This window comes from Pongo abelii, chromosome X, assembly GCF_028885655.2.
Source record: "Pongo abelii isolate AG06213 chromosome X, NHGRI_mPonAbe1-v2.0_pri, whole genome shotgun sequence".
NCBI classification, from domain to species: domain Eukaryota; kingdom Metazoa; phylum Chordata; class Mammalia; order Primates; family Hominidae; genus Pongo; species Pongo abelii.
In genome coordinates, this window is record NC_072008.2 from 7119921 (window position 1) to 7133562 (window position 13642).

General features: G+C 44.6%; 2 protein-coding genes across 9 annotated transcripts in view; one reads left to right on the forward strand and one right to left on the reverse strand.

Annotated features, from left to right (window-relative positions):
• PUDP (pseudouridine 5'-phosphatase) overlaps positions 1-8368 on the reverse strand; it is a 441859-nt gene extending 433491 nt beyond the window's left edge. For 2 of the 5 annotated variants that reach the window (XR_008518006.2, XM_009234577.3), the window contains exon 1: positions 8135-8273. Coding sequence is in view for 3 of the 5 variants with exons in the window: in XM_009234577.3 (XP_009232852.1) it covers positions 8135-8198 (64 nt within the window). In the remaining 2 variants the exon portion in view is untranslated. Of the gene's footprint in view, positions 1-8134 lie in introns of all 5 variants that reach the window. The other 3 variants (XR_002912965.3, XM_054544308.2, XM_002831358.3) reach the window with 3 other exon arrangements.
• The window catches only part of STS (steroid sulfatase), a 349033-nt gene continuing 343277 nt past the window's right edge, over positions 7887-13642 (forward strand). Inside the window, exon 1 of one of the 4 annotated variants that reach the window (XM_054544304.2) lies at positions 7887-8165. The gene's annotated coding sequence lies outside the window, so the exon portion shown is untranslated. The remainder of the gene's footprint in view (positions 8166-13642) is intronic. The other 3 variants (XM_054544305.2, XM_054544306.2, XM_054544307.2) reach the window with 3 other exon arrangements.

Below are 13642 nucleotides of genomic sequence, written 5' to 3' on the forward strand. Positions count from 1 at the left end.
CCTCCCAGGCTCAAGTGATTCTCGTGTCTCAGCCTCCCGAGTAGCTGGGATTACAGGCATGCATCACCATGCCAGACTAATTTTTGTATTTTTAGTAGAGACGGGGTTTTGCCATGTTGGCCGGGGTGGTCTCGAACTCTTGGCCTCAAGCGATCCACTTGCCTCGGCCTCCCAAAGTGCTGGGATGACAGGCGTGAACCACTGTCCCCAGCCCCAGTCTCGTATTTCTCAATGAAACATTAGAGATTTCTAATCTCTACCTGCCAGACATTGCTCAAAAGAGATGTGAAGAGGAGCTAAACAGGTGTTCCAGCTACGCAAACCCAAGGGGAAAACAAAGTCTTCCTTCTTGTCTTCTTACACAGGAGAAATGCATGTGTTAGGATTATTATGTTTTCAAATCTCTTCTCACCTCCACACTTCAATGTAATCATCAGCAAGATCTTTTTCCCTTTTTAATACAGTCTTGTATTAAAGCTTGATAAAAACAACAACAACAAAAAATGACTCTCTTCTGTGCTTTAGTAAAGATGCCTATGGCTCGGCCATTTCTCCTGGTCTGGAATATCCATTTTTCTTCTTGGCTCCTATCCATCCTTGACGGTATGCTACCCCAAACGTGATTTCAGTTCAAAATCCTGCTCTGTTGCTAACACATTCTTATTGTGTATATCATTAGCAATTATTCACAGATTTTACCAATCATGTTTTAGATTCCAGCAGGACTCTAAGATCCTTAAAGGAAGAGACTAATTTTGAAGCCTTTGTAACACCCAGCAGAGTATTTTCTAAATAGATTAAGGATGAATGAATGCATTCCTCTAGAGTTGTGCTGTCCACTCTATATTTTGTGTCTCTATGTTACGTTTTGGCAATTAGTCATTGGGGGCTACTTAAATAACACGAGAAATTCAGGTCCTCAGTTGCATGAGTCACATCTCATGAGCCCAGTTTACAGCTGTGGCTCCCATCGGATACAGTATAGTTACAGAACATTTCCATCCTGGCAGAAAGGTTTGCTGGATACACAGTGCTGGGCTAGAGAGCAGACAGGCGCACAGTGCTCAAGGACCATGTGCTTCTCTTCCACGTGCATGGCAGCTCACACAAGTGGGAGAGAGGGTTGGTGCTTAATTCGGCTTTTGTCTGAAGGCTTCAGATAAGCTGCGATGTGCCAAATATGACCCTTTGCTCTTATTTCATAGACACATGGAACAGTCTATTGGGAGTCAAACAGCAAACTTTGGTTTGCTCCTTGCTCTGTCCTTGAACAGCTATGTCATCTGCAGTGTTTTTTAAATAAGGCACCATCAATCACAAAAGGGCACATCATTCGGCCCAGCTCCCAGAGCTCAGAGAGAAGAGTCAAGGGCCCCGCCAAGCGCCACAAGCAATGCCATGAAACTGCCTGCCAGGCATGGCTGTGAAGAGGTGACCATCCTCCTCTCATACGCAGGCACCTTGCCACGTGGCCAGCTGCACCAGGGTCCTTAGCTGCTACTTACTGTTGGCATCACAGCAAAGGACACGAGGGAGACAGGGGATAAAGGAGGATCAGGGAAGGTGGTGATCTACCTGCCAGACATTGCTGAAAAGGGATGTGAAGAGAAGCCACATGGATGGCCCAGCTATGAAAAGCCATGGGGAAAAGTCTTCCTTTTTGTGCTCTTACACAGTAGAAATGCATGCGTTAGGATTACTATGTCTTCAAAAAAATGCTCTTTAGGCACCAACAAGGCAATTTTAAACTGCAAATATCTGCATCACAAAATCAAGGTTGCCCCCTTCCACCATTTTAACACTATTAAAGGAAGCTCTTAATATATTAAATGCTGCATTTATTAATCACTGAAATTCCCTTATAGCCAATGGTAGGAGCATTATTTTCAAGCATAATGTATTCCAGAATAACACTACTGTGCTTTCTACCTACAGACTGCCTATCAATCACTTTTCAAACATCTCATCTGAAGGTCTGCCCAGTCGCCTGAGCATCTATATAAGGAGTGCTTTCAGGGGACATTTCTTAGGAGATATCATTTACCTTGCTCCTTTACATTGCTTTAAGTCTCCATCTACTCCTGAAAAATGACAGAAAATAGTATATAAATTATAGCAGTTTAAAAAAAAAGAAACAGAATCAGAGTAAAGAGTGAATAATCGCAAAGATAAAAAGGACCAAATAATCTCTAACATATAGCTTTTCAAGGAGAAAAACAGATTCTGGCTCAAAAAACAAAACAAAACAAAACAAAATCATGCACCGCTGTCCCATATTATACAGGCATATCTTATTTTATTGTGCTTCATAGATTGTAGTTTTTACAAATTCAAGGTTTTTGGCAACCCTGTGTCGAGAAAGTCTATCAGCACCATTTTCCTAACAGCATGTCTCACGTGACGTGTCTGTGTCACGTTTTGGTAATTCTTGCAATATGTCAAATCGTCTCATTATTACATCTGTTATGTCAATCTGTGATGAGTGATCTTTGATGTTACCATTGTCATTGTTTTAGGACATCATGAACCACACCCATGTAAGTCAGAGAACTTAATGGGTAAATGTTGTGTGTGTTCTGATTGCTCCATAGACCCCCATCTCTCTTCCTCTCCTCCAGGCCTCCCTAGTCCCTGAATCACACTAATATTAAAATCAGGCCAATTAATAACCCTAAAATGGCCTCTAAGAGTTCAAGAGAAAAGAAGAGTCACACATCTCTCACTTTAAATTAAAAGCTAGAAATGGTTAAGCTTAGTGAGGAAGACATGTCAGAAGCCGACATGTCAGAAGCCTAGCAAAGCTAGGCCTCTTGCACCCAATTAGCCAAGTTGTGAATGCAAAGGAAAAGTTCTTGAAGGAAATTAAACGTGCTACCCCAGTGAACATGTGAATGATGAGAGTGAAACAGCCTTATTGCTGACATAGAGGAAGTTTTAATGATCTGGGTAGAAGACCAAACCAGCACAACATTCCCTTAAGCCAAAGCCTAATCTAGAGCAAGACTCTAACTCTCTTCACTTCTATGAGGACTGAGGCATGTGAGAAAGCTGCAGAAGAAAAGTCTGAATCTAGCAGAAGTTCATGAGGTTTAAGGAAAGAATTGCTTCTTGCTCTGTCCTTGAACAGCTCCTTGAAGCAGCAAGTGCTGATGGAGAGGCCGCAGCAAGTTATCCAGGAGAGCTAGCTAAGATCACCGATGAAAGTGGCTACACTAAACAGATTTTCAATGTAGACAAAACAGCCTTCTATTGGAAGAAAATGCCACCCATGACTTTCATAGCTAGAGAGGAGAAGTCAGTGCCTGGCTTGAAAGCTTTAAAGGACAGGCAGACTTTTGTGTTAGCAGCTAATGCAGATGATGACTTTAAGTTGAAGCCAATGCTCATTTACAATTCTGAAAATCCTAGTGCTCTTAAGAATGATGCTGAATCTTCTCTTCCTGGGCTTTGTAAATGGAACAGCAAAGCTTGGATGACAGCACATCTGTTTACAGCATGGTTTACCGAATATTTTAAGCCCTGCATGCCTAGAATCTGCTCAATATTTGTGTTGCCAGCTGGACAAAACTTTTATTTATCTGCAGAATTTTGCAATTTAAGTTTTACCCCCTTCTCAATTATTCTAGAAACAGAAACAGCTACAGTGGACAACCAACCACTTACTACAAGAACTTAAGGCTGGCATGGTTCAGGTCAATTAGAAAACAGAACCAAAGGGAGCTAAATCTATAATCTGATGCTGTTTCTCCGACATACAATATAGCATCTTACTCTACATCTCTTCGGACCCTTAATAGGAACACACGTTTCTTGTGCTTTCTATATTCCAGAAGCCTTTTCAGTTTCCAGAAACCTCAGATTACTCATTGATTACCCTGTAGTGAAAGGCCAATCATGGCCCCTGAGATAAGGGTTCATCTCTGTCCCAAGCCCCTCACACTGGCCTCCACCCTCAGCCATCTCTTTTGCAAATGTGGAAGAGAACCTACATTTCACCTAGCAAGGTTAAAACCCAAGGGTACACTGTCAGCCCCCAGGGAAGACAGGGCAAAGAAAAAATGTGAACCTACCACCAGAGTTGCTTTGACATCCAGAGCAAGACCCATTACAAATGATGGAAGGAGGGGAGATTGTGATTACTATCTCATTCCAACTAGGATCTCTGCACGTTCTGGGGTTAAACAATAACCACCTATGGAAGCATGCAGAATGATCCTTCACTTTGCTCCACCTTCCTCAGAAATGTGCCAAAACTCTTAGAAATCCCACTTGGAATGAATGACTTGATAACATCAAGTAGTAAGAACCGACTGAGGCTGAAAAGCTTGTCAGCTGCACTTTTAAACCTCAGACGTATTTCATGGGGTCAAATGACAACATACAAAGATTCTTCTGACAATCCACCTAGGGCATGTGCTAATATTACGTAAGAAAAAATCTATTTTTGTCATCAGCTATATGGATGTTTTGGTGTCTAAAGAAACAGCCTACATGAAGTTAACAAAGAATGACAGCGCAAAACACACTCACGCTATGTCTGTGGAATTTTGGCCACACCGTGGACATGACTGTCAACTGTCTCAGGCAGCCCACAATCCCATCAGTACTGGGCTTGGTGATCCCCACAGAGACCCTACCTCCATGACCTTTTAGGGTCTCCTGGGCCCCAGACAGTGAGGCAGGCACTTACAGTCTCAAGTGCTATTATTTGGCAAGGAGGAAGCTATGGGAGTGCAAGAAGGCACAGAAGAGGTCTTCATTTTACTATATAAAGGTGAAGTAGAAGTCACTCATTAAAATCCTGCAATCTGGATTTATAAAGATATGGTATATTATGGTCAACACTGCAAATGTTATTACCCTTCGCAGATCTACTTTATTATTTTACGATATTTAAGAATTTGGAAATAAGCTTATTTTCCTTTGATTTTAAAAGGATATTAAATAATTCTGTATTTAGACTCCAAGAAAACACATTTTACACATACCACATTTTACATACACCAAAACTCCTAATTCTGAATATTCTTAACACCCAACCTCTGCCTGGCCCTCCCAGCATAGCAATTATCAACAGACATCTTGGGTTGCTCCACAAAAACCTAGACCCATGCTGTCCAAGCCAGTAGCCACCCACCAAATGAGGCTACAGAGTGCTTGAAATGAGACTAGTTCAAACTAAGATGTGTTGTATGTATAAAATACACACAGATTTTGAGGACCTACTATCAAAATTACTGTCAAACACTTAAATGATTTTCTTATATTGACTTTGTATTAAATAATATTTTTGATACATTAGGTTACATAACATCCATCATCCAAATCAATGTCATCTGTATCTTTTTACTTATTAAAAGTTGCTCCCCAAAATTTTTACCTGGCTCAATTCTATGAGACAGAACTGCTCTGGACAACAAACTGTCTTCTCTTTTAAAGAAATCGGGACCATCTTTTGTGTTCCTAATTTCAGTTATGTACAAACAGAATAATCTTCCCTGTCTAGCTGCTGAGATACTGTTTAATAATTGTCATCTTCTTTCAAAATCATCCCAGTTTTTAACTAATCCCACTCCCCTACTCTCTTTCTCTGAATGGCATTTGAGAGCCAAAATTATTAATATTACCTAAATCATAACTGACTCTTACCTTGGTCATGAGAAACAGAAACCGAAGTGTATTTTTTTTTTTTTAAAAGGACAACTAACAGCATCGTGCATGTCAAAAGCATGGGAAAGTTTCCTGGCTTTCTTCCTGGTCAACATTTCCTCTAAAATCTCCATGTACTTCCTCATTCTCCTCTGATTAAACAAGCTTCTGCTCTAATGTTAACAATCCTCCATGAAACTATTCGTTTTCAATTTTACTTCCCCAAGTATGCAACTATTGGGGCTACATAGACAAACAGAACTTCCTAGGAAAATGCATTCAAAATTCCCGAAAAACAGACACTGTAAAATAACTCATTATAAATTGATAATATATTGTTATGCAAACAACAGATACACTGAAGTGAGGTGCTAAAGAAAGAGAGCAGGCATAATCTGGTAGATTAAATTAAAGGGGTACATCTTGGAAAGCTGTGTTTTGTATTTATACATTTGGTGAAAGAATGGGATAAACAAAGGTATATTTCCAAGAAAGTTTTGCAAGGCCTTACCACCTCAAAGAAGAGGTAGGGCAGGAAAGGAGGAAATGGGCAGAAAATGAGGGGGGAATAAAAAGAAGTAGGGCTTATTTTTCCAAATAGCACTAATTCTTGGTTATCTGACTAGATCAGAGGATTGGGTAACAATGTGAGGTCAATGCTTGTAATGCCATTTAAGTCACATTCATCACTTCAGGGCATGGCTATGTGCGAATCTAGAATCAGAATTAGGCATCAAGCTCATTTAGAAGTTTAATAAATTTAATTTTAATGAGACATCTTGTTTGGTATTAAAATTCATGAGACTCCCAGAACAGGTTCTCTGGACCTTTATTAGAGGATAAGAAATTTATTTGACAATTTAACTTCTTGACCACCGGAGTAGGAAAATTCATGTCTACAAACTATACCTATGTATCCCACAAGCTTTCTGAAATTGAGTCATTTCAAATTTAGTAGCTGCATACACCGTTGGCTCCAATTACTGACCTCTATGGGGATTTTTTTTTTCCTTTGGAATTCATCAGTTTACACCTCTGTGTTCATAAAATGAAGAGAATGGTTTCTGTATGCCTTTTTAAAAGGAAACACTGCTAGGGAATTACCCAGCAATATGATGAGCAGAAACAAGGTCATATTCACAATTTAAGATGAGCTCAACATCATTTACATTTAGAACTGGATCAATCCAGAATCGTTTCTCAGCTTGGCTTCTTATTAGCTGTGTGACCTTGGGCAAGTAGCTTTACCTCTCTGAGCTGCAGGGTTTTTTCTTTTTTAATTAGTGACATGCAAATACTTCCTCCTAACTTGCAGGGTTTTGAAATGAAGGAATGATATACGTAACCAAGCAGGTCAGCTGTCTACACAGAGTATGCAGACATGTTTATAGATACATGAAGCCTCCTGGTGATTATGTGTCATACTGTTAACTGTGTCAAGGCTTTCGGTAGAGCTCAGCACAGTTCTGTCTTGAGTTAAAAACAGGGTTTTATTCTTTGAATTCTACTTGAATTCCTCTTGGCTGGTGAAGTTCACATGTGCTATGACTGACTACCTCACTTAGTACACTGCCAAGGGTTTCTTAATGCCTCGGATTGATAGAGCAGCTGTTCTCAAACGTTCACGCACTTAAAATGCAGATTCTGATTGGGCAGGGGTAGGGTGGGGCCCCAGCTTCTACATTTACAAGTAGCCCACAGGTGATGTCCCTGGTGCTGGTCACCCTAGGCAGCCAGACCACTTGACAGACCTTTTGTGCCTCTACACTGTTGACGGCGCGGGATAATTCCTTATGGTTGCATAGGGCACTCCTGTGCACTGCGGGGAGTTTAACAGTATCACTGGTCTGGAGCCCACTAGATGCCAGTGACCCCATCACTCCACGCCAGCTGTGACAGCCAAAATGTCTCCTGACATCGCCATTGCCAGATGCCCTCAGGGCGGCAAAACCGCCAGGTAGAGAACCGCTACCATGTAGGATGCTACCATCAAAGTTCGCCCACAGCAGCAACCTCGGAGCAGGAAGGCAAGTATCCTCCAGGCTAGTTTGCAGACGGGGAAACTGAGGCTGGGCACCGCCCAAGGTCGCACGCATGGGTAACCGAAAAGAGAGCGCGGAGGTCCCGCCGCGCCGCGCTCTGAGGAGAGGACGCGCAGACGCGCAGACGCGCGCCCGCCCGGCGGACCCCAGGGACTGCTCCCACGTGCTCCGGCCCCACGCGCGGGCCGCCGACCGGAAGCGGGTGCTGGGGCCGCGTAGACGCCGCGGCCACGCGCGCCCGCCAGCCCGGACATGGGCCCGCGGGCGCTCCTGGCCGCCGCCCGACTTCGGGGCCAGCGGGGGGCAGAGCGCGCGGGAGCCCGAGCGTCCCTGCACGAACACCGCCCCGCCGCGGCCCCCCGGCCGTGACGTACCCCGCGCCGACCGTCCCCACGCCCACCCAAGACCGCCCTTACGGGAGGCGGCGGCCGCACACTACCCACCCAGAAGAAGTCCGTCCATGTCAAAGATGAGGTGGGTGACGGGCTGCGGCGGGGGCGCCGCCATGGTGCCGCCTTCTGGGTCTGGGTGGGGGCGAGGAGGAAGTGCGCGCGCACCCGTCCGCCCCGCGCACGCGCACTCAGGGCCTTCTCGCGCGCCCGGGGTCGCTCTGCGCACGCGCCTCCCGCGGCCCCTCGCCCGGCTCCGAGCCCGCGCGTCCTGGGCTGCCTAGTGCCGCTCCGCGCACGCGCACCTTGGGCTTTCGCCGCAGCTGCAGCTGCAGACTCGGGATGCGGCGCGGGCCGGCGCTATACGTTTACCCGTATCAATTCCTCCTCACTTCACACCCGGAATCGGGCCAAGCTACTCAGCCAGCGGCCTCGCAGAGCCGAGGCCCTCGTCTGGGGGCAAATTCACTGCTTGAGTTTGGATCAGGAGTGTGAATGAGGAAGGAGGGACAGTACAAGGGGCTGTAGAGTGGGGAGAGGGGGTTGAAGATGCTCAGGGTGGTATCACTGCTAGCCATTAGGTTGCAGACAAATGGCCTTGGTCACGAGGTCCCTGGGTGGGTTCGCCTGAGCCGCCAGTCCCTGGACCGTGGGTGGGTTTTTCTGTTTCGCTTGCCCGCCTCTCCTGCTGTCCTGGACCGCGACTTGAACCGGCAGCCGCGCATGCGCAGTGTGCGGAAAGGGTGCACAACCTCCGTGCCTGCATCTCTGAGCATCCCAGGCTGGTGCATTGTCCCAGAGCAAAGCCAAGCTGCGCAAGGAGGATGCTGAAATAATACTAATAGTCAACATGTCTTGCTGGTTATGCCTTTTTAGGTATCATCTGTCTTTTGGGCTGCTCTGAGTTTTCTTCCTTTTTTAACTTTTCAAATGCCACCTAAACAGCTTTCTTTTTTTTTTTTTTCCCTTTTGCCATCATCAGAAAAATACTTTTTTGTCCCTGTTTCTATTTCGTGTTCGTTTATGTGGTATATTCACGTTTAAGGAAAAGGATTGGGCCTTTTGAGAAGCGGAAATAAGAGAATTTTAAGACTTTAAAAACGTGAGGGTGTGTCGGGCGCAGTGGCTCACACCTGTAATCCCAGTACTTAGGGAGACAGAGGTGGGAGTTGGGGGAATAGTTTGAGCCCAGGAGTTTAAGAACTGCCTGGGCAATATAGCGAGACCCTGTTCTCCACAAAAGGGGAAAAAGACAAAAAAAAAAGGTGTAAACATGAGAGTGTATTTCTAGTTTAGTGCATACATAGTGGACAGGGGCATGCCTGGATTCAGCAAGAATTATCATCTGTGATAGACAAAGTGCACCTGTGTCTGTTTCCTCCTGGGTAAAATGGAGGTGATAAAGGAGGTGAGGCAGGCCAAGCCCTTAGTACCAGTGCATAGTATATAGTCAATAAAATTATGTGTTCTTAGAGGTGGTACTATAAGAGAGCTTCCCCCATTTAATGCAATCGTGATTTCCCTTTGAGGACACGGGATTTCAGAGAAGGCAATTTATGAGCAAATTAGGAAGGGACTTGCGACTCAAATACAGTCATTCGTGGTTTCTGTATTAGTTTACTACAGCTGCATAATAATGTACCACAGACTAAGTAACCTAAACAGCAGATGTGTATTGTGTCACAGATCTGGAGGCCAGAAATCCTAGATCAAGATGTCAGCAGTCTTAATTCCTTCTGAGGGCTGTGAGGAAAGGACCTATTCCAGATCTTTCTCCTCAGCTTGAACCTGCTTTCCTTTCCCTGTATCTTGTCCTATCGTCTTCCCTCTGTGTGTGTCTCTGTGTCCAAATTTTCTCCTTTTATAAGAACACCATTCTTATTGGACTAAGGACCACCCTAATGACTACATTTTAATTTGATTACCTCTGACAAGATCCTGTTTCCAAATAAGGTCACATTCTGAGGTAGTGGGGATGATGACTCCAACATATATTTTTGGGAACACAATTCCATAATAGATGCATTCCACACACATTGCTGTGGTACCTACAGTAAGTATGATAGTATTTTCCACCTGGAGTCTTTAGAATTCTCCCTCCCAGTTTCTTTCCATTCTCTGGAAACAAATGGATACACACATATCAGAGTTACTGTTATTTTTTTGGTATTGTAACCACCTCACATTTCTGTTTAGTCATTAAATTAAAAAAGAGTATTTTTCTTTTTTCTTTCTTCTTTTATGAGACAGAGTCTGACTCTGTCACCCAGGCTGGAGCACAGTGGCGCAATCTCTGCTCACTGCAGCCTCAGTCTCCCAGGTTCAAGTGATTCTCCTGCCTCAGCCTCCTGAGTAGCTGGGATTACAGGCACCAGCCACCACACCCAGCTAATTTTTGTATTTTTTAGTAGAGACGGGGTTTTACCATGTTGGGCAGGCTGGTCTTGAACTCCTGACCTACTGATCCGCCCACCTGGGCTTCCCAAAGTGCTGGGATTACAGGCGTGAGCCACCGCCCCTGGCCAAAAAAGAGTATTTTTCAAAGGAAAAAAGGCCCCAGTGCCATTTTGATGAAATGGCAAAGCCTCACAGCGATTGTGGAAGAGACGGATTGGGAAATCGTAGGTACTTCAGCTCTCCACAGATGTGAAAACATGCTTCACATTATTTTTTTATAAGTCTTATTTTCTACACTTTTCAGTAACATCACTTCTATGCATAAGATGGAAGACTCCTCTTTGCTTAAAAAAAAAAAAAACTGAATGTGTGAATGCTTCTCTGTCACAAGCTAGATTGGAAAAGAATGAAATTTTGTTCTAGCAGTGTGGTTTGTACACATATAACAAGTTAGTTTTTAGCTTTTCATAATTCTCCAACAGCCAAAGATGGGCAGTTTCTATGCTGATGGGGATGCATTTCCTTCCATGAATTACAGTTTACTTTTGTACAATTGTGTTTTCCCCATGAGACAGTAGCTTACTTTTCCTGACAATTTTAAGGTACAATAGAAATGGTCCAGTAAACTACAGTACGATGGCATCAAAAGCACATTAACAATGGAACAAATAAACAGATGATCTTCTTTCACACAACATATAAACTTAAACATGCCATTTATTGTGTGTATATATATGCCATCCTGTATGGAGTCTTAGCTTATTTCAACTTCCTCAGTTTGTTGTCCTGGTTCCTGTGTCTCTATGCTTTTGTTATCTGTTGTATTTGGTTTCCAGTCTGCTATATCTGTTTTCTGTGAGCCCACTTTGCCCTGTTATTCTCTTTACTTTTCTAGGGTACAAATCTTGCCCAGTGTACATGGAGGGTAACAGATTGGACTAGGGACCATCTTTCTCAGTGGCTGTACGCAGTCTACTTTTCTTGATGATGCTGAGAGACCAGAAAGCTCTGACTTCATCTGATGGGGCCTGAATTTGAGCTCCTCATTGCAGACTTACCTGCCTTCTTCCCCTAGATAGCTGGCTTAGCAATGCTGACTTAGGAATTCTCTTGCTTCAGAGGCACTGAATATTCTCACCCCTTCCCACTGCTGGTTTCCTCCAAGCCCAGTGAGCTCTGGAAGGGAGCCTGACATAGATGGCTGAATTCGCCACTCCTGGCTTTGTACTCTGGGACATATCTGGTACTTTTGTGTGGGGAGGGTCATTGTTTTTGAACCCCTTCACCATCAGAGTACAAACTGGCTCTGAGCGAGAGGTCCAGTTTGCTTCTCTGCAGTGGTGGATAACAGATGTGGTCTGAACTGGCAGTGCCAGCATCCCCTGGGAGCTCACTAGAAATGCAGAATCCCAGCTGCCACCCCCAGACTGACCGACTCAGCATCTGCCTTTCAACCAGGGCATCCAATGGTCTAGACCATTGACCCCTTCCTGGGGTATACCAGCTACTTCATTGTGGGGAGGGGGCTTAGGATCATTATTATTATCGTTATTTTATTTATTTGTTTATTTTTTGAGACGGAGTCTCACTCTGTCGCCCAGGCTGGAGTACAGTGGCACGATCTTGGCTCACTGCAAGCTCCGCCTCTCGGGTTCACGCCATTCTCCTGCCTCAGCCTCCCAAGTAGCTGGGACTACAGGTGCCCGCCACTATGCCTAGCTAGTTTTTTGTATTTTTAGTAGAGACGGGGTTTCACCATGTTAGCCAGGTTGGTCTCGATTTCCTGACCTTGTGATCCGCCCACCTCAGCCTCCCAAAGTGCTGGGATTACAGGCGTGAGCCACCGCGCCTGGCCAGGATTATTATTTTAATGTAAAGAAGTAGCAAATGTGTTAAGTTTACCAACATTTATTTTTATTTTATTTTATTTTATTTTTTGAGGCAGGATCTCACTGTGTCGCCCAGGGTGGAGTGCAGTGGCGTGAAGTCAGCTCACTGCAACCCCCCTCCTTCCGTGTTCAAGCGATCCTGTCACCTCAGCCTCCCGGGTAGCTGGGACTACAGGTGCCCACCACCATGCCTAGCTAACTTTTGTATTTTTTAGTGGAGACGGGGTTTCACCATGTTGGCCAGGCTAGTCTCAAACTCCTGACCTCAAGTAATCCGCCCGCCTTGGCCTTCCAAAGTGCTGGAAGTACAGGCAGGAGCCATGGCACCCAGCCCTAACATTTAATATTTGTGTGAACACTGGCGAATATTCTTGTGTCCTGGTCTTTTCTCCAGGTATCCTTGCAGGGAGGAGGGGAGACATCATTGCTCTCAACCATTTTATTTGATTTCAGCATAATGCAATGTACATATTAAGGTAAAGTGTATTTATGGCTTATATTATTTAATTTTTAAATCAACTCTCAACAAATGGACAGAGGGATTAAAGACATGCCTATGAAAATAATAAAATGTAGCTTCCAGTTGATAACAAGAAAGTAGAAATTCCAGCATCAGCTTTATAGCCTTCACTAATGATTACAGATCATGTTTCATCATATCCATAATGTGAGTGCCTAAGTAGACACACACTATTATAAAATAGCACATGTGAAGGGAGGATGTGTGCTCCAAAAATGTGGAGAAGTGAAGCATGTGGTCAGACCTTACCATGCATTCGAATTTCTTCTGTCCTGCCAGGATTCTCACTGACTAGACATGACTGGACATCTGAGAGAGGGGCTCAGGCTTCATCACACCCCACCCTTTATCATCTCATCGTTCTGAGATTTAGGGCTCCTGACTCCAAACAGTTCCCTCCTTGCTTGCCCCTCTCTCCCTTTCTCCTTCCCTCTCTTTCGTTCCTCCTTCTCTCCTTCCCTGTCTTCCTTCCTGTCCTCCTCTTCGACTCCTTGCCTCTCTCCTTCCCTCCCTTCCTTTCCTCCTTCTCTCTTTTCCTGTCTTCCTTCCTGTTCTCCTCCTCCACTCTCTCCCTCTCTCATTCCTTCCCTTCCTTTCCTCCTGTCTTCCTCCTTGACTCCTTCCCTCTCTCCTTCCCTCCCTTCCTTTCCTCCCTTCCTTTCCTCCTCCTTCTCTCTTTCCCTGTTTTCCTTCCTGTTCTCCTCCTCCACTCTCTCCTTCCTTCCCTTCCTTTCCTCCTTCTCTCTTTTCCTGTCT